The sequence below is a fragment of the Myripristis murdjan genome, chromosome 5, assembly GCF_902150065.1.
Source record: "Myripristis murdjan chromosome 5, fMyrMur1.1, whole genome shotgun sequence".
NCBI classification, from domain to species: domain Eukaryota; kingdom Metazoa; phylum Chordata; class Actinopteri; order Holocentriformes; family Holocentridae; genus Myripristis; species Myripristis murdjan.
This window is the reverse complement of record NC_043984.1, coordinates 37,969,235-37,992,104: the sequence shown is the minus strand read 5'-3', so window position 1 is coordinate 37,992,104 and position 22,870 is coordinate 37,969,235. Positions and strand designations below refer to the sequence as shown.

General features: G+C 42.3%; 1 protein-coding gene across 1 annotated transcript; it reads right to left on the bottom strand.

Annotated features, from left to right (window-relative positions):
• Positions 1-10,104: 10,104 nt before the first annotated feature.
• On the bottom strand, positions 10,105-22,436 carry LOC115359486 (arachidonate 15-lipoxygenase B-like). Its single transcript, XM_030051999.1, has 15 exons — positions 22,391-22,436; positions 22,089-22,241; positions 19,937-20,141; positions 19,747-19,828; positions 18,926-19,048; positions 18,699-18,802; positions 16,415-16,581; positions 14,390-14,533; positions 14,065-14,268; positions 13,143-13,229; positions 12,486-12,655; positions 11,963-12,084; positions 11,110-11,210; positions 10,759-10,929; positions 10,105-10,284 (listed from the first exon to the last, which is right to left on the bottom strand). The coding sequence occupies exons 2-15, from the start codon at positions 22,239-22,241 to the stop codon at positions 10,105-10,107; spliced, it is 2,013 nt and encodes a 670-aa protein (XP_029907859.1). The 5' UTR covers positions 22,391-22,436.
• Between the last annotated feature and the right edge of the window lie 434 nt (positions 22,437-22,870).

The window sequence follows — 22,870 nt, the reverse complement described above, 5'->3', positions numbered from 1 at the left end:
CAGGAAAGACGTTTGACGAAAAGGTCTTTGGTCGTTCACTGATTCAAACACGGCTGGTAATGAACTCATTCAAACCCACAGCTTCACTGCAGGAATAAAATCAAAGAGCAAACAGAAGATAAAAAAAAACAAAACAAAACAAAACAAAAAACAAAAGCAAGGCCCAAAAGCTGGAGTCACACTGACAGAGGAAACAAAGCCCCAGCCAAGCAGAACACAGTCAACAGCAAAAGTAAAACATGAATAATAATAATAATAATAATAATAATAATAATGATATTACAACATTCAGCAGTAAATGAGGCTGGCAGCCTAACAAAGCTATAATGCTCAGCTTGTCTTGTTGTCACGGTAACAGAGGTGTTCATTCACTTCTATGTTTGGCATTGAGCTCATAGTTAGTGCTGCACTTTACTGACAGCTGTTTCCACTATTCTGTCCCTCTCATTGTCTTTAAACAGGGAGGACAGAAAATCAGAAACCCCTCTCAGTATAATGCAGTCCAGTAGCAGACCTGCAAACTACAACCTCAGTAATAAACACAGAATTAAAGGGACATTCTGCACAACGTCAACACAAACTGAACATTATCAACTTTGTTAAAAGACAGAAGTTATGGCAGAGCTGCTGCATTGCCATATGTATGTATATATGTATGTGTGTGTATGTGTGTGTGTGTATGTGTGTGTGTGTATTAGCGGCCGAGGCGAGGCTGTGAAGAACCCGACGACGACGTGTTTCATATTGAGCTGTGAACTTTCTGCTCGGCTCCCAGCAGCCTCGGCGGCAGTGCAGCGGCGATAACGCACCTCGTCTGCAGCGTGGCGTCCGTGCAGCGTGGCCTGCTGGGAGCTGATGCTTCATCATGTCGCTCTCTGTACACCAAATGTGCAGCGTGCACGACCAGACAATGCACTGGCAGGATGATGCATGGCATGTTGATGTGGACCGCGGCTGCAGGCTGCAGCTCGGCGTCAAGGTTAGAGCTCTGCAGGTCTCAGAGAGCAGAGTCTGACTCGATCACACCAACCCTCTGAACTGCAGCTCTTTTTTAATGTTGTTTTGTCAGATCTGAGACTATATTGCTATTTTCCAACATGCCAAGAAAAGCCAGCACACACATTCAATACAGTTCAAACAAATGAAACCCACTGAACCAAACAAAATAATGCTGCATGAAGCTCAAGGACTTTATGGCCTGTTGGTGGCGCTATGCATGCTGGGTATGGATGTAAAAACACATCGTTCCCCGGAGGTGCAGCAGCGTTGAGACGGCGGTGAAGCGCAGGGCCCTGTTGGCCTGGTGGTGGCGCTGTGGTCGCCTAATCAGGTTTACATTCAAAAGGTCAAAATCCACCATTCGCCCAAAGTTTCATTTGAAACACGCAGCAGAGGAGGACACGCAGAGACCGAGACAGAATCCCTGCTCAGCTCACACACACACACACACACACACACACACACACACACCTGGAGGCTGTGCAGGATCGTCCTCAGCATCATGGGCTGTGAGGCTCACCTGGACGCACCCATTCTTCATTCTTTATTCTTTATTACGGATCCCCATTAGTTGTTGCCGCAGCAGCAACTAGTCTTCCTGGAGTCCACACATAAAAAACAAAACAAAACAAAACAAAAAAAACCCAATACATGCATACATACAAACATACAAATAACATTATACAGTGTATATAGTACATAATAAAACATTACAATTCAATATATCAATACTCAAACAGTATATTCTGTATGGTACTTAATAAAAATTACATAGCAGTATGTCAATACCCAAACATTGCATATTGCATAATAAAATTATGTTTCAAAATACCCAGACATATCTCATTGCAATAAATACAGTGGAAGTGATCAGACTGTCACTCAGAGGATCTCATTGTGTACCTGATCTGCTTTTTAATGCAAACATATTTCTTTTTGTCTCATTGCTATTTTCAATTTCTTTTTAAAGCCTGTCTTACTTACCCATGTCCTACAGCGCTCTGTCACGTCTGAGTACGTCAGGGACGCAGGATGTGATGTCTCACCTGTAACACCCAGCTGTCTGTCCTCAGGGTCAAAGGATTAGAGTTCTCTAATTCTGCCCGAACCCGACCCTACCCGACATTTTCAGGTAGGGTCGGGCCTAAAATGTCTGTGAACTGGTCGGGTAGGGTCGGGCTTGGGGTTCTGGTTCTGTGGTGAAGCTGCCTTTCTCCAACTATCATGACCGTTCTCTCACTGCGACTAGAATCTGAGCCACCGGCGCTGCTAAATAATTTGGTGATCTTTTTTTTTCCTCTCCTTTCTTTTTTTTTTCAGGCTTTATCGGGCTGTCGGGCCTAAAGTTCGGCTAATCAGTAGGGTAAGGTAGGGCCTCGGGCTGGCCCAGTATGGCCCGGGGAGGGTAGGGTCTTAATTTTCAGGCCCGATGAGAACTCTACAAAGGACGGGAAAGAAAATGATTCCAGGATCTGAATATTTAAAGCTTCCACCTGAAAATTACACAAATTCTGATGATTTGGCGGCTGCCGGCCCGGTGTTTGATGAGGAGCCGTTTGTGCTAAATTGACACATCCTGATGCTGGCGGTGTTTACAGTGACATTTCGTAGGCTTCAGTTAAAATGTCACGCAGATACAAAGACAAATGAGAGACAAACGTGTCCGGTTATCAGCGGCACGCAGACCCCAGATCAGATGAAGCTTCAGAAATCAGCCAGACTTGTTTTTCTTGCCTCGGGACTTCGTGTTCGACCCAAACCGCCCCGACAGTTCACCAGGTTTTATTCCTCAGCCATCGCCATGACGGACCACCTGAAACATGGCAGGCAGCCCGCGGTGTGTGGTCACTGCATTATATTTAATAATTAATTTAATAATAAGCCTGCAGTCTCTGGAGGGACGGAGCCGTACCTGCTGGAGCTCCCAGGCGTGCAGGAGCTTGGCTGTTCCCAGCAGAATCGTATTTTTCAGCTCCAGTTCCACACATGTCCTGTCTCTCTCTCAGTTTGGACACAAGACACAGGAAGAGGTGGAGTCAAACGTCTCCAAATCTGAGAAAATAATTCATCGGGGTGAATGTGTGATGGATGAGTTTGCTCGGATTCGGATGGCGTCAGAGACGATCCAACGTCGTTTCTCTAAACTCGAGTTGAGCCCCTCCCTTCCTTTTTCCTTTTTCTTCTCCTCTCCGGGCCGAAGCATCGCCTCCCCTTCACTTCCCCTCCTGCTCCCATCGTCCTCTGGCAGGGCGGTGGAGCTGGCTCGATCGCCCAGAGAGAGAGAGAGAGAGAGAGAGAGAGGGGAATAAAGAGGAAGATGAAGGGATGACGATGACGGGAGGTGCAGGCGTGTCAGAGGCTCCTCGCCGACACTCAGAGCTTTCAGATTCGACCTTGGGGACGAAGAGGAGGGGGGGGGGGCAGCCATTAGATCCGTCTAATGATCCCACTTTCTCTCTCTCTCTCTCTCCATCTCTCCATCTCTCTCTCTCTCTCTCTCCCTCCGTCTCTCTACATTCACATCCAGACGCTCATTAAGAATTAAAGCCGCTGCCCAAGTACATGAAAAATACATCCTTACTTCTTCTCTGCCTCCTCGATCAAACATCAGAGGCTGCTGGACCCGCTGGGAAGCAATAACCCCAACCAGTGTGTGTGTGTGTGTGTGTGTGTGCGTGTGTGTGTGTGTGTGAACGCTCACAGATGTACCTTATTTTTTTAAAAAGAAATCAGCAGGAAGGCTCGTCTGGCTCTCGAAAGCAAAGGCAAGAAGTGACAAATAAATAAATAAATAAATGAATAAATAAATAAATAAATAAAGGTATGAGGTCGAGCTGCTGGGTGACGCCTGAGCAATGCAAAAGACAAAACATCATGACACTGCACAGGACGTTGTCGCTGCAGCGTGATGATGATGATGATGATGATGATGAAGATGATGATGATGAAGATGATGATGGAGGCGTCTCCAGCTGCCTGCTCCTCATCACACTGGACAGACACAGGCCAGATGTTGGACACCATTCTCTCCTCTGGACGTCCAGTGGTTCAGTTCCTGTGGGTAGCATTTCCTGTTAGCTTAGCATAAAGACTTGAAGTCTATGGGAGTCGTTAGCCTGGCTCAGTCAAAGTGAAAAAAACAGTCACACAGTGGATCATGTGGATCTGAAATACATGCTTGGAAGGTTTATTTTTCCCTTTGATGGAGCCAGGCTAACAGCTCCCATAGACTTCAAGTCTTTATGCTAAGCTAACAGGAAATGCTACCCATAGGAGCTGAACCACTGGACGTCCAGAGGTGGACATGGTGTCCAACTTCTGGTCTCAATCTGTCGGGAAAAGGGGATTTGACCATAATAGTTTCATTACTTTCCCTTCTTGATCAGAAAACACGTTATTCAAAAACATAACACAAGAAACAAGAAATAAAGAGGGAAGAGCTGTTGTTTTCTGTCCTGTCTCGTGTCCTCGTCCGTCCCCGCTCCCTCGCCAGCTCTACCTCCCTGTTTTTATTCTTTTCCAGAGTTTAGTTGGCAGAAGTCTTTGTGAAGGAGCGCTGTGTGAAGGACTGGAGCGCGTGGGGAAATTAATAAAGCTGGAGCAAGGACGCATTTCAGCAAAAGCCTTGTGCAGGGGAATTTGAGAGTAACAAAAACCTGCCGCTGAGGAGTAATTGAACTTGGTATGTAATAAAATAAGACATTAATTATTCAATAAAAAGGCCGCTGCGTTAGCGCCGTGCCGCTTCTGCAGCTTGTTAGATGGTTATCAGAATTCAACTGGTCACACAATCGACTTTCATGCCAAGCGGCAGAGAAAACATTTAGCCGGAAAATTACATTTTCTGTCCGATGGGGATTTCTGTGGAAAAAAAAAAAAACACATGAAGAAAGCAGCTGAAAGTGTAATTTCTGAGGGTGGACTTGAAGTGCTGCCGTAAATTGATGAGGGTTTTATTTCAGTGGCTTTCTGTAAGTCCCGTCCCTGAACAGCTGAGGTTAGCCGAGTTCCTCCCTGCAAACCAAACAGGAGGAGATCAAACAAATCCTGCCGAGTTTCGCTCTGCCTGCTAACAGATGTGAAACGATGACGACTCGCCTCTCTCTTAAAACCGGATAAACCCGTCCTGAACTCCTGAGCTGGAGACAAAGAGGGAGATAAAACGGCTTTTAAAAAGGTCCCGACATCGTCATGAATTTTGGATTCGTTCTGACACCGACTGTCTGATCTTTGCTCTAAATATATCCGGCTGCCTGCTCCCGCTCCTGATGATCTTGGGTGCCTCTAATTCCAGAAGGCACCTCGCCCCGTGTGTGAAGCCACATGCATGAGACCTGGGAGCTCCCTTTGATGAGTTCTGTTGAATCTGTTAACCCCCGTCTGTTAAAAATGGTTCCTGTCAGTTTTGAGCGTTCTGCAGACTCAGGCCACCTCTGTCCTTCCATGACGGTGAAAAAGTTCTTCATGTGTTCGTCACGTCACGGCTGGACCCAGTCTTCATGATCTGACCTGCAGACGCTCCAACATGTTCGACTGCGAGTTAGGGGTTGTTGCAGAGAGAGAGATCTCTGAGATTAACATATTTAGGAGGAAGAAACTGTGAAAGCTCGTTTTCTTCTCCTCTGGGTTTCAGTCAGGAGGAAATCCTGGTGGTTTGAGCCCAGAATCACGATCTTCACAGCCGCCTCTGGACTTTGAAGAGACATCTCCGGGCTTTTACAGTTTTTTTCAATCACTTTTCCTCCTCTGTCACCTCAGAAACTACAGTATCAAAACATTTAATCCATCGGCCTAATGAGAGGCCTCCCTTACGAAACAAAAATTGCAGTATAGGTAGGTAGGTAGGTAGGTAGGTAGATACTTTATTCATCCCGCAGGAAATTCACATTTTCTTCAGCAGTATCCACAGATTACAGATTAAGTAAATAATAAAAAAAAGAAATAAAGAATCAGATCTAAGTATAATAGAATAAGATCTGAGTACAACAGAATAACCTAAGTACAACCCAGTGTGCAAAAAGCAATGTGCAACAAAAAAAAAAAACAGAAAAAATGTGTGCATGGGTGTATAAAATGTGCATAGAAGTAGGTCAATGTGCAAATTTAGAAGAAATATACAGTATACACATGATAAATAGCAGTAAGCAATATAAACACTATGAACAAGGATTATAAAAAGATAGGAATATGAACAATTTCAACAGAAGTATTAACAATTTAAACAGCAGTGGAAAATAACCTAACCTGAAGAACACACGCTCCGCCCGAGGTTCAGAGTTAGTGTGAAACCATGAGACCAAGACCGTCGACAGAACCTGACGCCCGGTAGGCTACTGGGAATTCAGGAACTGTCAGACTTGATCCAGCCTCATGGAATCACCCCTTCCCCTCCAGTATTGGAAAATATCATGTGACCTATTAGATAATACATTTCCATATATGGGAACTAGTCTTTATATTTTCCAATATATTGCAATATCTGAAATGCGCAATATATTACTGATGCAATATATATAAATATATTGCACTATATATGTTTCACCAGTATATTATTCCATGTACTGCTAAGACATTTTCAAATACATAACATATTTAAATATACTGTAATTCCATATATTAAATGTAATATATTGTAATGTATTTCATGTAATATGTTGGTAAATATATTTTCTTTCCGTAAGGGTCTCTTCCCAAAATAACACATTTTGTTTGCAAAAGGCAAAACATTTCAAACATGCAGCAAAAGCACATTTTGTCACCGCCCAATAAAACTTTACTTTTTCCTGTGTGTATTGCAGTCATATTTATTGACAATTTACATAGTTACATATAGTAAAGCAAGTAGCAAAAGCCAATATTTCCCTCAAACAACTCGACTTCTGCCCAAATGAGTAGATTCCTTCAGTCAGCTCTACTGTACTGTAACACAGCTGACAGCAGAAAACAAAATACAGCTGTCAGTTTGAGCAAGGTTCTCCTGTGAGCTGCACATTCAAATGTCAACTTACAGTAAAGAACTGCATCCAAACTCAGAAAAACTTTGAAGTGAAATTTTATGTATTGATGGCAAAAACTTAAATACTGTAATTCACATACAGTATTACACAGAAAAACTCAAAGGAGTTGAAAAAAAAAAATACAGAATACAATTTATAGGCCCGTTTTTGTCTGTGCATCCTGATTGACTGGTGATTGGTGATTGGTGGAAAGGGTGGTGATGCAGGTGCACTAGTGATTTCACAGTGAAAAGGTATGAACACATTTGCGGCAGAAAACTTGTACTGTGGTATGGAGGTGAAAATGATGACAAAGTGGATCCCAGTTTCATTATAACTGGAAAAGCAATTGAAAAAAACTGTAAAGGGAATGGGAGCTGCACTCTGATTGGCTACTCAGGGTTTTGATTTGCTTCATTTTAGTCCTGAGTCTCTCTCAGTGTCTGACTGTTTCCCCATCGACAACAACGACTGGGGTTTGGACAGCACACCAGGGTCAGGGGTAAAGGGGTCAAAGGTCAGGGGGTCGGGGGTCAGACATGGAGGATAATTTCATTTAGGCAGCAGCACTGAGGGAGTTTCCTGCAACAGTGTTCAACCATCAATGCAAATCTCAATCTAAAACTAATTAGGAAATGGATTGAAAATTCAACCAAAGTGACGTTACTCAGGTTGTTTTTCCTAATTCATGAAATAATTCAGTTGCGCTGCTTGATAGTAAGGATCCATCAATGTGGATCAATATATTGATCTATATTCACCAGACGTATGCATGCCACATGTACTGCAGACATTTCCTTGGTCAAAAACGGTGATGTCTGCTGAACGTCAGGAGAAATGGGTGGAGGATTCACTGCTGAAACCAGAACACAGAACATTTAGTATGATCAGAGAGCAGATATGGCTGAAAAACGTGTTTGAGCTCCTTAAAGACAAACATCAAGCGTCACCTTCCTGTCACCTGAACCACATCCAGACACACCTCTCACCTCTTATCTGGGCTGCAGTCACGCAGATGTCGATTAAAACTTTCCTTTTTTCTCTGAGCAAACTGGCAGCTGTCAGTTACTGGAGGTGACTCTAATCTCATTTGTAGATTAATTGTGTTTTTGGTCTCTTTGATAATCCCATATGAGATAAAATAGATTCACACTGAATGAATAAAATTCATTGACAGGTAAACTAATCATCAGGCAAATGATCCAGGTGACAGGATTCATCATGAAGCCCCTCTTCAAACACTGAGGCGTCAGCGCCACCCAGAGGCCAGAGGCTGGTATTACCTCTAACAATAAAAAATAACTTATTTCTGTAGCAGCTTTCATACAGGGGCTGCAGCTCAAAGGCTGAGGCCATGTTTCAACCTTTTAATGCACCAGTTCTAATGGTACTTTTATTTTATTCAGTTTTGAATATGTATACAATTGTATGTATTTTTTTTCATTTTATATGTTTACCTTTCAAATCTTTGTATTTCCTCTTGTCTTTCTCTCTCTTTTGCCTGTAAAGCACTTTGAATACCCTCCGTGTCTAATAAGGTGATATGTAGAGCATTATTATTAAGAAAATCCAATCCCATTCACACGACAGACAGCAGAGTTCAGCAGCAAAACAAAACAAAGATGCACAGATTCACACAGATTTGAGATGTGCTGCTCGTGTGTTTTACTGGAGGAGCTCAGTGAGGATGAAGATGCTGAAGAGTCACTGTCGGCCGTGGAGGCAATAAATATTCAAACTGCTGGTTTGACATATTTCATATTTTATTTTATTAACATATTTCATTGTGGGAAAGTTAACATTTAATATGCACTGAATATAGTTGATATATATATATATATATATACACACACACACACACACACACACACACACACATATGTATATATATATATACTTCATTTCTTAAAGTAATGATGGCCACTCGTTTTTCTTTAGTTAGCTGATTGGTTCTTGCCATAATATGAATTTTAACAGTTGTCCAATAGGGCTGTCGGCTGTGTAGTAACCTGACTTCTGCACAACACAACTGATGGTCCCAACCCCATTGATAAAGCAAAAAATTCCACTAATTAACCCTGATAAGGCACACCTGTGAAGTGAAAACCATTTCAGGTGACCACCTCTTGAAGCTCATGGAGAGAATGCCAAGAGTGTGCAAAGCAGTAATCAGAGCAAAGGGTGGCTATTTTGAAGAAACTAGAATATAAAACATGTTTTCAGTTATTTCACCTTTTTTTGTTAAGTACATAACTCCACATGTGTTCATTCATAGTTTTGATTCCTTCAGTTAGAATCTACAATGTAAATAGTCATGAAAATAAAGAAAACGCATTGAATGAGAAGGTGTGTCCAAACTTTTGGCCTGTACTGTATATATATATATATATATATATACATATATATTTGATTGGCTTGATTATGGCTTGAACAGGACATCCACGACTTCTCAGAGGTGTGACGTAAAAAACAGAGCTGATATTGCTTTGGACCTGATGGCAGTAGAGTCAGCAGAGGAAGTTAAACAGTTTGATAAATAACATGTTTGAGTGTTTTGAAACACACAGAAAGAAAGAGCCGTGTAAAGCTTGGTCCTGCCTGAAAAGCCGGTCCTGGACTTGGCCGAGCCGCCTTTTCCAGGCTCAGAAGTTGAAGTGCATCATGAGGTTCAGCAGAAGACACTGAACATTTTGATGAACAACATGTTTGTGTGTTGGATTGAAACTGTGGTAATGAGCCGTTTAAAGCAAGGTGTTGGACATGGCTGAGCCACCGCTTTGAAGCTCCTAACATCAAAAGTAGAAGTGAAATGGCTTCGACTTGGAGATCAGCAGACTCAGCAGAAGAAGCTGAACAGTTTGACGTATAATATCTGTTTTCATGTCTTAGTCTCTACAGGTTTCTTGTGATATTACGACAGGTTTCCCAGTGGTGTTTGCAAAGAGCGTTGTCACAGTAGGTCCTGATCGTGTGACGTCATGTGAGACACATAAAAGATTTGCCTTGAACAATAATTTGATTTTATGTGATTTAATGCCTTGATTGATTGCGCAGTCATATATGAAAGCGGCAGACTGTCCTGAGGTAGCACCTTGTGAGACTGTCACATTCAAATCGAGACACTGTTTTCCACCAGGGCCGGGTCCAGGTATGTGTACGGGACGTCCAGCCTCCTGTTTCTGGACTTGATAGCTGCACTCAGGTCTTCAAGCTCTCCTTGAAAGTCCCTCATCAGTTTGCGGGGGATTTCCTCGGCGAAATGCTCCTCTGGGTAATGAGCAAGAGGGACCTGATGAGATGAAAATAATCATTAAAACAGACAAAACAAGCAAACGCAGGCTTTTAGTTTGTTTGTTTTTGCTGCTATACAGATTAAATACAACTGTGCTGTGGAGTCCGGGGGCTTTAGAGGGTCTTCAGGGAAATGACCACAAGCATTTAAAGACAAGAAATCTGACACTAAAACATTTTTTCTTTTTTCTCTCTCAGGTTTTTTTTTTTTTTTTTTTTTGCTAATCAGCCACAGTGATCTGTATCAGTATCAGTATTGTATCAGTGATTTCAGATGATTTGGCTGTTTTCTCACCAGTGAATGGATGTTATTGTCAATTTCAGATGTGAGGTCTGTGGCTCAATGAAAATCAGAGGACTCCAGAAAAAAAAAGTTTATGTTCTGTGCATTAATACACTCTCAGGAAAAGAGCATGGCTTTTTAACATGTGTGTGTCTGCTACAAACAAACACAGATGCTCCAGTCACTCACGAAGTCAGAGGACTGCCTGCTGAGGAGCCACAGGGTGGCCATGCCGTTGACGGTGGTGTTGGTGGCGGGCAGCGTCTGCAGCATGCTGCACTCATCTGCTGAACCCTTAACGGTGGGCGGGGGGCGCTGCAAGGACGTGGGGCTGTTGGGCATCCAACCACCGTAGTCAAACTGGAACCAATGAATGAGGAGGAAGAGTGAGTAACATCACCCTGCAGGCATTTACTAAGGCCCTACGAATAATGCCCGTTCCTCAGTGTTACATATTGATTGATAACCCTAACCCTAACCCATGTACATGAGTCACTGAATGGGTCCTTGAAAAATCCCTCAAAAATAACATGGATGCACCTGTCCGGAGTTGACGGCGGCGTGCTGGGCTGACCCGGTGAAAATCACCATGGTGACGAACTTGGCCAACTCTGCCACGCTGCTGAAACTCTGGGGAATCCCTGAGAGTCCGAGGCAAAGAATGAATATCAGTGACAGGGACATTGATGTTAACGCCACTGCAGGGAGAAAAAAATTATGGAGCCGGGGAGGAAGGCAATATATTGAGAAAAAAACTCACAAATTTACGATAAACTTGGAATAAAACCTTTTCTTCTGCTTCTCTTTCTCCTCCTCTACCTCTGAACGCTCCACCTGTGCTGCCCCCTGCTGGCTGAGCCTCCACCTGTGCTGCCCCCTGCTGGCCGTGTCTCAGGCCTGCAGCTGATCCCCTCAGCAGATTCTACTCTGACATGGGATTCAGGAACAAGGAGATCCTGCTGATCTGAGCCCAGAATCAGCAGATTGTTTTCTTCTGAATCGGCCCAAGTCACAGCAACGTCTCTTCAGAGTCCAGATGCTGAGGAGGAGATTGGGGTTCTGGACTCAGACCAGCAGGATTTCCTTCTGACTGGATCCCACAGGAGGAGGACAAACTGGTTTCAGTGGGTTTTTTTCTCCGAAATTTGTGACTTTATAGTCTCAGAATTTTCAAGTTTTTTTTCTCATAAATGTACCACTTTAATCTCAAAGAATGACTTTCTCATAAATTAATGACTTTAATCTTGGACTTTTTTCTTGGAAAATTGCCCCTGGCTCGATAATTTTTTTTTTTTTCAGCCTTAATTTGCCGTCATACTTTGATGCCCTGGTTAATAAATGATAAGTAAATATTTCATTAATGGGAAACATGTTGTGTTGTGTTCAGGCTCACCTGTGCTTGCCTGGGACAGGAAGCCGTGGATGAAGATTTCCTGGATCCACGCCTGCAGCTCCGAGTCTCTCTGAACGTCGGCGTCCCTCCTGTAGAAGTAGGCCAGCACTCCCCGAACAAACCTTGACAAAAAAAAAAAAAAAACCACAGCACTCACACATCACCAAGGCATGTTCATGTCAACTTCTTTTAATGGTCTGAAGTAGTCTAGTTAACTCTTTCTTTCTTTTCCTTCTTTCTGTCTTGTTCTTTCTTTCTTTCTTTCTTTCTTTCTTTCTTTCTTTCTTTCTTTCTTTCTTTCTATCTGTCAATCTATCTATCTATCTATCTATCTATCTATCTGTCTGTCTGTCTGTCTGTCTGTCTGTCTGTCTGTCTGTCTGTCACCCAGTCAAATTGCTGCACCCACTTTAGCCCCCATCAGTGTTTTTCTGTGGATGGGCCCCGGGGCCAGGGGCCTGATGAGAGCGAGTCTTGGGGGGCAGGCCATAAGACAGGTGAAACACCTGAGCAGGTGAGTTACCTGTGGATGATGTCCCACAGCCGCAGCCCGTCATCCCTGTAGTAGAAGTTTGGGACAGAGTCCAGGCCGCGCTCGGCGATGTCGTCTGGTAAACACAGGGAGGCGTACGTCAGCGAGGACAGCGCCCTCTGCAGGATCTGCACCATGCCATCGCCACCCGAGGCTGAGAACTACGAGACAAGAGTACAACTGCAAACTGCTGCTCAGGTAGAAGTTCTGTTCCTCTGCTGGAATCTGACTGCAGTAGAAGTAGAAGTACTGTTCCTCAGTTAGAAAAGCAGGAGAGAACATGCTGCACACTACATGCTTTTAAAGGGACATTACACTTAACGGAAGTGAGGACCCTGTAGACTCAACTGACACGTGGAATCATGTATTGTTTGAGTCTACATGGTTCTCATCACACTTACTCACACTTTACTACTTGAAAATGCTAAAAAGTAGAAGTATCAAAGTAGGAGCAGGTTCCTCTTCTCCTCTTTGCTGACTGAGCTTTTATTGTGAAAGGTTCTACAGTCTGTCACTGATCATCTGTTCTCTGTAATGGATCTGATTTAAAATGTAGTGAAGGACAAAACTCAAGCAGAAATGGACTGAAAGAAAGATTAAATTACTGACTTTAAAAAATACTCCACAAAATACAAGTACACAACCTACCTCTGTGAAAACTCCAGTCTCTGATATGAGCTGAAGGCGGGCTAAGTGGTTGATGTGGATCGTGTAGCGGGTGTGAGGAATGAGGAGCTAAAAAATAGAATAGATAGAATAAAATAGATCTTTACACAATATCCACAACTGGGAGTTTGTGTTTTGCTTCACAAGCTGTTAAAAGAAAAACCCCAACATTTTGGTCAAAATCCCCTTTTCCTGACTTCCCCAGACTGAGACCAGATATTGGACACCTTTTTCTCCTCTGGACGTCCAGTGGTTCAGCATTTCCTGTTAGCTTAGCATAAAGACTTGAAGTCTATGGGAGTCGTTAGCCTGGCTCTGTCAAAGTGAAAAAATAAACCTTCCAGCAGCTCTGAAGCCGTCTGGTTTTCTCATATTTTTGTAAGTCAGGGGAAGTGGGGAAGTGGGGATTTTGCCCAAAATGTTGGCATATTCCTTAAAAAAGTTAGTAAAAAAAAAAAAAGACATTGATGAGGAAATATAAAGAGCAAATTCAAACCTGACATAAGATGAGGTAAAAACACAAGACACAAAAGCAGATGAGCAGATACAAAAAGAGAAATTAAAATAATGTAAAATAAAATTGATAAGATAAAATACAGTATTGCAGGGTTACTTCAGGTACCCAACCCACCTCAGAATTTGAAGTGTCTGTGTGACTTAGGAATTAACTGGCTTGTTGCTTTTGGGAAAAAAGGATTTTCTACACACTCCTAGCTGCTCTTAAAACTCAGTAAAAGGTGTGTGTGTGTGTGTGTGTGTGTGTGTGTGTGGGTGTGGGTGTGTGTGTTGGATGCTTTGTGTCTTGACGATTCAAGACTTTTAAACACTGAAAATGCAAATGTTCTGAACAATTTTGTTAGAGGAGAGGGCAGGTGAGGCTGGGCAGGTGTTGCCGTGCAGGCACCTTGTACAGCGGGTGCACCATGGGGAGGTTGCGCAGCAGGGAGACGGCGAAGGCCTCGGCCAGCAGGTGAGTGCGCAGCAGGTGAGCGTTCAGCTGGTGCTCGCTGAAATCGGCACTTCTCACAAAAATCTTGGCCATCAGCCAGTCGTATTCGGAGTCGGTGGGAACAAAGATCGGGTTGTCATCTGCTGGCTTCTGCTTCAACTGCACAACAAGATCATTCAGTCATGAATTAAACCATTTCAGCCCAAGCAGAGCTGCACCGAGGGCAGCTGGACTCGTTTGTCATTAATTTAATCCAGAATCACAGTTCAGTTCCTCTCACCTGGATGGCGACGGGCTTCAGTTTGTTGTCGGGGGTCCTGTGGAGCAGGACGAGGGGCGCCATCAGGTACTGCTTCTTCCCGTTGATGATCTGTGTCGTCACTCCATCCAGACGCTTGTAGTCACACAGGAACATGTTGCCTTTCTGTTTGAACCATTAGAACAATAATTAACATGCTTCCCGATGCTCATTCACCACCAGAATCAGCACCAGGATGATGGAACTCGTGAGAGATTTAGCCTCTGTGAACATTTTTTAAATCACGACTGAAAACACATTTATTCAACATTGCTCTTGACGCTCACGCTCCCTTTGTTTTACTCTTTTCTGCTGTTCTGTTCTTTATTCTGTCCTCCTTTGTTTTACATTTTAATGTCCTTCCTTTGTTTCTACATATTTTACTCTTTCTGTGCCTTAATTTGTTTTAGCTCCATCTTTTATAAATCTTATTAACATTTGTTTTTTGCTGCCTCTGCTGCTTGCCTGGTTTCATCACACAGTATTTGCACTTGTTTTAAAGTGCATTTAAGATTTTAGTAATTACCCACAGAGCCATGCATGGTCAGATGATACTGATCAACACCACACTGAAGCGTAACCTGATGATGGAGGTAAAACGAACAAAATGAAATGTTTGGCATACCAACAAAGAAGAAAACAACCGGGTCCACCAGGTCCGGCTCCTCTTACTCTTCTTCTTTGGATTTTTGTCCAAACACATTGATATCAATTGACTTTCATAATTAATATCAATACATTCATACCACTTAATATTAATAATTAATATTAATACATCGATACCACTTAATATTAATACATTAATGTCACTTAAATTAATAAAGAATATTAATAAATTAATATCACTATTGCAAGGCCGCATTCTTAATGTGCGTCATTGTTTACCACTACAGCGTAAGAGTGATCACGTACACTGATGATGTTTTCCTGTATATTGACGTGCATCGCAGCCAATAAGATTCAGTTGTGTGATCATTATACCGTTCACACACATCTAACTTGATGTCAAGTTTATCAGATCCATGGCTTCTAATGAACTCATAAGATTGATCAAACCTCCCAGTCTGTAGATGCCGTTGCATGACATCAAGATCACAGCTGTCATCCCTGAACAGAGGTCGACTGCATGGACACTTTTAAAATCTCACCTGTATATTCTCGCTTTTGTTTGAGCTTCCATTAATCTGCATAATACTTGTTATTATCTGTCTCATTTGCAAACATTTTAAATTTTAAGTTACTTTCACTGTCGTGTGAAGCACTTTGTGATATAGAAATAAATGTTACTCGTCTGTATGTCAAAAGATGAAACACAGTTCTGGCCTGTAGCTTGATAAGCCGTGTGTAAAGGTAACTGTACTAAAATAATACATATTGTTTTTTATCAGTGTGTGGGCCCCATGCTAATAGCAAGGCTATTATCATTAACTACAACTAACAAAATAACAAAATAAAACTAGGTGTGAAAAAAAACATTTTCATTTACTGAAATAAAAATGAAATAAAAAAATGATGAGTAACTGAAACAGTATTGTTTGATTACAAATCTAACAAAAATAAACTAAAATTATACAGAAATATCTTTGCTTTTGATCGGACAGTTTATTTGGTTGTTCATTTGTCCCAAGTGAAGACATTTTTTTTAAAAAGCCATGAAGTTTTGTTGAATTTTTATTACACTATTTTTTTTTTTTTTACTTTTTGAATCTTGCCCCTGACACATACCCCATATGACAAAAAAGAGACACTAACACTGAAGCTAATAAAAACCAAACTAAAACTAAGCATTTTAAAATAATAAAAGCTAAACTAGCAAACCTGCTTTAGAAATGAGTTAAAACTAAACTGGAATTGAAAACAAAAAGGTCAAAATGGAATAAAAATAAAAACTACTAAAAATGCAAAATTAAACGATGACTAAAAGATGGTAGGACGTAGCCTCATCCAGATCCCTGATGCAGCATCGTGTTGCGTTGCATTCGTTTGGTCGCTGTCGGACAAACACACCTGCAGCTCCTCGGCTAAGCTGCCACTGCCATGAAGGAAGACCATGTCGTCGGTGACGGGGAAATTCTCAGGCAGCGCTGAACAACGACGGATCAGCATGGGATTGACACCATTTAGGAACTGGTAGCCAAAAAAATCATCGTCCTTCCAGTGTGCCCGGACGTAATCTGAAAAAGAAAAAAAAAATAGCAGAGGTGGAAATAACTAATTACTAGGGATGAGCGAGTACACCACTATCTGTATCTGTACTCAGAGGGCGGGGCCTAAACCGGAAATGGGTGGGGCTTAACCGGTATGTTATTTTAAGCCTGAAATTGATACAGGTTGATCAGAAGTTGCTATATTTATTGGTTATTAGAAAACTATTTACAGAACAGCAGACCCGTGTTCAAGGACGGGCTTTAGGACGCTGTGCCTGCCCTGATCATCAGCTGGGCCCACCCTGAACGAAAAGCTTTTTTTTTTTTTTTTTTTTTTTTTTGACATGAAACGTTGTACTACTGTCTCTTCAAGTTAAATATTTTCTCTCCCTCTCTCTCTTTAAGTTAAATCTCCATCACATTAAAGATCTGTGATGACACCCAGGCTGTTCTGCATCTTATTGGCTTACCTGATATTATTTTAACCAATCGAACTCCTCTTGCCTAAAACCTGACCATTCCCAACCAAGGAACGCAATATTCATGTTCGCGTGCCACGCAAGGGCGGGAGAGAGATTTAACGTTAGTCAGTTATAAAACTTGCTCAAAGTGAATTAATTACAAATATGGATGCCAAACAATTTTTAAATTATTTTAGCGAGAACAATGCCGGTCGCTTAGCTGTGAGTGAGCCCTGAAGAGGCAGGGAATAAACATTTGAAGTCGGTTGGCTCTAACGCAAGGTTACAGTGACGGTCTGGACTTCCTTTAGTTCTCTCTCTCTCTCTCGGTTGATCAATTTGGTCGTTTCATTCAAACGGTCGAATACACAGGATAGAAATAACTGGTTGTGTGCAAGTTTAGAAATGGATATTTTGTTGATTGTATTGTTCATTATTGTTCTTTATTTTTCAAATGCTGCAAATCCTGTGTTGTTGACAGATACAGGTGAATCTATTGATTGGCATGACTGTTGAGTAAACCCCGTTGAGATGCAGCAGGTGAATGTGGACCTCTATGTCATACATTATACAGGCCATGTAGAATCAAAATGTATTCATACTGTGGGCATTTCGCTCTCAAAATATAAAGGTTTTTGCTAGCATTCTCTCTGTTTCAGTGGAAATACATGAAATCTGATAATAACTAGTCCTTGTCAGCCAGCCAGCTTGGTCTTATCATGTTTTCTAGACATCGTGATTCCCCAAAACTGAATACATACCACACATAGCAACACAAAACTGCTAGCCATGGTGCTGAATCTGCCTCAGCAGGTACTGTCCGTGGTGCTGAATCTGCCTCAGCAGGTACTGTCGTGCTGCTGACTCTGCTGAGGCATTTCATTCTCTCTATTATAGAAATTAAAGCTCCATAAAATTCACAGAGGATCTTGTTCAGCTCTTCTTTACTTTCAGTTGAGAAATCAGCTGTTTGCCCGGTGTTTTTTTTTTTTTTTTTTTTCAGGTAGTCTTTTTTCAGGTCAAGACGTTGACCGGGCCGTACCGGCTTCATTTCCTGACCTCTCCATCTGATCCAGCTCTTCACTCATCACTCTCGTGTATCTCTCCTTTTTCTCTTCTGTCTTGTCTTCCTTGTTCAGCCATTTATCCAAACTTAGGTCACCAAAGAAATCAAAACTGACAACAAACGGTCCATTATGCAGGCTAACAAAGTTGACAGCGGCTTTTGATACGGGTTTCAGTGAAACATTTTGTGTTGCCATGGAAACCACACAGACTCGGCAATGAGATATAGGCGGAGTAATATTTTCAGTGATGAGGTATTTTTCATTTAATCACAGCTCATTTGAGCACATTCTAAATGTCTGATTGACCAATCAGATTGCTCGGTCGGATCTACCTGTTGTATAATAGATATTTCATGTGATTTTTACTTTTCCTTCAGTTCATTTTTTGCTTGAGTTTTGTTCTTCACTACATTTTAAATCATATCCATGCAGTCAGATACCAGCAGAGGAACAGTACTTCTACTTCTACTGCAGTCACATACCAGCAGAGGAACAGTACTTCTACTTTAACTGTGAGTTCTTAAAATGTCAATACATTTTAAATCTTAAAAAAAGTGAATGAAATGCAGTGAGTCTGTTGTGGCATTCGATTCGTAACACCCTGACAGCTCAGTACCTGCCAGCTGGGTGGTTTTGTTGTAGAAGATACGCTGCATGGCACTGATGTCAGTCCAGTTGTCCGTGCTGTCAGCCAGCCTCTTCAGCTTCAGCTCTGTCAGCCTAACACCAACAGGACAGACCAAAACAGCAACACAACAAAAATTTCAATCTCTCAACGTGTTTAAGGAACATTGGAGTACCTGAGATCCAGTTCTGACATCCAATATAATCTGAAGAACGCACGCCGCGATCGCAGTCCAATCAAATTCAGTCTTCTTGGTGAAGGAGAAGCGGACCTCACAAGGCAGGGAGTGAAGACTGTCCACTCTGAGGCAGTGTGGAGCGCCCTCTACAGGCACGGCCCAGCTACACAGGAACACACAGGACATCAGTGAGCGTCTTTTGGCAGATTTTGTACTGGTGATGCTTACTGCTGGACCCCCTCTAGGAGGGAGGGGTGAGAAACCTGAAAGCTAATTTAAAGGAATAGTCCCAAAGTCTGGGACTATTCCAATGACTATTCCACTTCCAAGATGTCCAATGGTTCAGTTCCATCAAAGTGGAAAAATAAACCCTCCAGCAGCTCTGCAGCAAAATACACGTCTTGGGATTTTAAAAAAGCGAAGCAGAGTGGTTAGAGAAGTTAATTAGTGGTGGATCTTCCTCTACCTCCAGCGGTGTGAGGATCACTGCAACAGACAGAAGGAGAAATGTGTTCAGAGGCTACAGCACCACCATCTGACTGCTCCTCTAACCACAGTTTTTAAAAAATCCCAGAACATGTATTTCAGATCTACTTGCTGCACTGTGTGAATCAGACAGCTTCTGAGCTGCTGGAAGGTTTTTCACTTGGACTGAGCCAGGCTAACAACTCCCATAGACTTCATGTCTTTATGCTAAGCTAACAGGTAACGCTACCCATAGGAATTGAACCACTGGATGTCCACAGGTGAAAACAGTGTCCAACACCTTGTTAAAGCTAACATGGGATTCCTGATTGTGGAAGCAGGCTTAAGGGAAGAGGGTTGGATGTGGATTTCCTACATAAACCCAAAAACATTCACCAGTACTGTTCCTTCCTCCACCTCAGCTCCTGCTCCCGGCTGTACCTGCCCAGGTGATGAGTGTCTTCAAACACTTGGAGAGCTGAGAACAGAGAGAAAAACTGGTGAGACACGTGGCTCATTACAACCTCAGGCATTCATTTATAATGTGTTCAGCAGAGCATAGGCGAGTGGAGAGGTGAGGCTGCACCTGTGCCCTCTCTGAACAGGTGGTCCCTGCTGTCACTGATCCAGCGGTAAATGGGGAAGTGGTAGGCGTCGCCCTCTGGAGACGTGACGTGCACCTTGCAGGGGAACCAGGAGTCATCCGGGAACAGGAAGCGCGGCGTCTTGTCCACTTCTATCAGCAGCAGCTTCCCCAGGGACACGGGGCAGGACACGGTGAAGCTTGACACCTGAGTGAGAGCGAGAGCTACACCATCAGGTGTGGCCGAGGCGCTGGAGAGAGTCGGCTCGGTTCAGAAGCTCAGAGCCAAGTCGGGGTTTGCCAAGAACCACACCTCAGCAGTTAGCTCCAAACACCAGATATGAATGTCGAGTCAGTGTTTGTTTTTACACTTCCTATGTGCTAAATCAACTAAACCAAACCTGAGACAGATGAATTAATGGCCTGTCTACACTGGAGTTATTACAGATTTGTTTGCACAGATTAGTGGTAACGCTTTACAATAAGAGTCCAACAGGTACAGACATTCATTCATCCCCACCTCCATCAGGGAACTGAACCTGGTGGAACGATGATGTTAGTAGTGATTGTAATGATGATGATTATGACTTTGATGACGTTGTTGACGATAATGATGAGTTTGATAATGATGATGATGAAGATGTTGTTTTGTTGTTGTCGGAGATTTATGTGATTGACACTTTTACCTGAGATGGCCTCTTGTTGCACCACTGTTTTTATATATTCAGTGAGACTGTGATCTGTTGAATGTATGTGTGTGAAACGTGTTGTCCTTTATGTCTTTTTTATACCTGTCTGCAACCAAATTGCCAAAGCTGGGACAAATAAATTATACTTGACTTGACTTGAACAATTAACGTTAGTTAACGTTAATGCCATAATGGTTAATTAACTGTTAGTTAATGATTATTATGGCATTTACTGATGTTAATAATATGTACAATAACTCTTAAATAACATAAATTAATACCTTAGCATGAACAGCATTAGTAAATGATTCTTAGACACATTAGTTAACGGTTAGTTAACTGTTAGTTAATGTTCATTACCTGTCACTTGATGTTTAGTACGGCATTAACTAACGCTAACTGTTAGTCTCAGGATCATTCCACGGAAATTCAACAAGTGCCTTTCACTTGACCCCCTCAATGAAAAACAAAAATGAGCTCTGTCCAAAACTGCAGCCGAGTCAGTTTTACATCCATCTTCGGCGTCACAATCCTAAACCAAAATCTGGTTTTCTTCAAAACAATTTTTTCTGTAACTGACTTTGAGCGTCAGTATGTTGGAAAAATGAAAGTTTGAGCAATAAAACTGGAGCAGTTTAATGTCTGTGACTCAGAGGAACAGAAACCAGCGCTGGTGTCCTGGAGGTGTCGTATGTTTTCTGATAGTTCATCAGAGAAAACTGGAAAAAGTGCATTTTGGGAAAACTCTGAAGGGTCCTATCAGCCTGTGGGACAGGGGGCTGCTCAGATGAAGGCTCTCAGTTTGAGCCACAGTTTGAGACCAGGCTCATGTTCCAGCCAGAATTCCTTCTGTGTCCAAGTTATTTTCTGAAACAGGCATATTGTGACTCCATGGTCTCTCTATGTTTGACTACATGGTTTTACTGAATATGCAAAAGATATTACAGAAGAAAACAAATCTGTCATTTCTGAGGGTGAGGTTTTTTTTTTTTTTTTTTTTTAGTTAATTTTATGTGGAATGATTCAGTTCAGTCCCCAGACTAGGTTCTCTGGTCCCAGTTGAGTTGTTCTTGCTGTCAGTGGGAGTTGTTTTATTCTAATCTGGCCGCTGTTTGTCAGATTAGCTCTTCACTTTGTGACGGCAGAGACTCCCAGTCATGTTCACATCCCAGTCTCAATAACCATCACATACACACACACACACACACACACACACACACACAGACTGACCAGCAGCACTGAACACACTGCACACACACTCTGAGCTTACATTAAATTCATTTTACAAACACAACATTGCTTCAGTTAATTTTAGTTTTTAAGTCTAGTTTTTATTTTTATTTCAGTTAACTAAAATATTTTTTTCATACCTAGTTTCAGTTTTTTGCAGACTGTAAAACTTTGCTCTAGACAGCCCAGAGAAAGCTGCTGGGCTTTTCACCACAGGCAGGAATAGTCAGACTCACCGCTCCCCTGGTGAAGGGCTTGTGTCTCGTGAGGCTGCAGAGCTGCTTGCGCTCGCTCTCGCCCTCCGTGCCCACCAGCTTTATGAAGACGTGGTTCTTGGTGCCAGAATGTAAACGCTCGGCTGTGGTCACGGTCACTTTGTACTTCACCATCTGAGGGGGAGCAGGTGAGTCAGAGACAGAAAAAATACATTAGTATAGGTGAAATTACAACAAATAGAAAAGGATAGAGGGTTACACGAGGTTAACATATTAGGTACATATTGAGGCTAACATAGGAATTTCTCTATCAGTTCTCTTACCTTGGTTCTCTTGTCTTGGTTCTCTTGCCTTGGTTCTCTTGTCTTGGTTATTGGACCCAGAGAAGTTGTTCATCTGTTGCTTCCTTTTTATCCCTGCAGCAGTGTGGGTGTGTCAAGAAAAAGCATTCAGGGTTAAAAGAAAAAAAAAAAAAAGGCTTGACAAATGAGCTGAATTAAAATATAATCTGTGCAGTCCCCTGAGGACAGCACTCGCTCTGGATTGATAGTTAAATAGATAAATGTTGTTATTCCTCCAATTATTATTTTTCTGATTCTGAATCTATTTGATCAGTGCCTTAACTACAGCACACACCACTTCACCTCTCTCTTTTAAGTCCTGCTTCAGCTACATACAGTACTGCTTAAAATACTACAACTTTAATTTTTAGGGTTTTACTTTCACATTTCAGCTGTTTTTTCACCAGTTTTCAGCACTGATTGACCATTTTCCCACAGCTTTTTTTTTTTTTTTTTTTTTTT

What these genes read in the sequence shown, in the direction of transcription:
- LOC115359486 (XM_030051999.1), bottom strand. Translation starts at nt 22,241, where the DNA reads ATGGTGAAGTACAAAGTGACCGTGACCACAGCCGAGCGTTTACATTCT. An exon ending in GATTGGACTGCGATCGCGGC is followed by an intron (nt 18,803 to 18,925) that starts GTGCGTTCTTCA and finishes TGTTGGTGTTAG; the next exon opens with GCTGACAGAGCTGAAGCTGA. An exon ending in CAAAACCACCCAGCTGGCAG is followed by an intron (nt 16,582 to 18,698) that starts GTACTGAGCTGT and finishes TTTCTTTTTCAG; the next exon opens with ATTACGTCCGGGCACACTGG.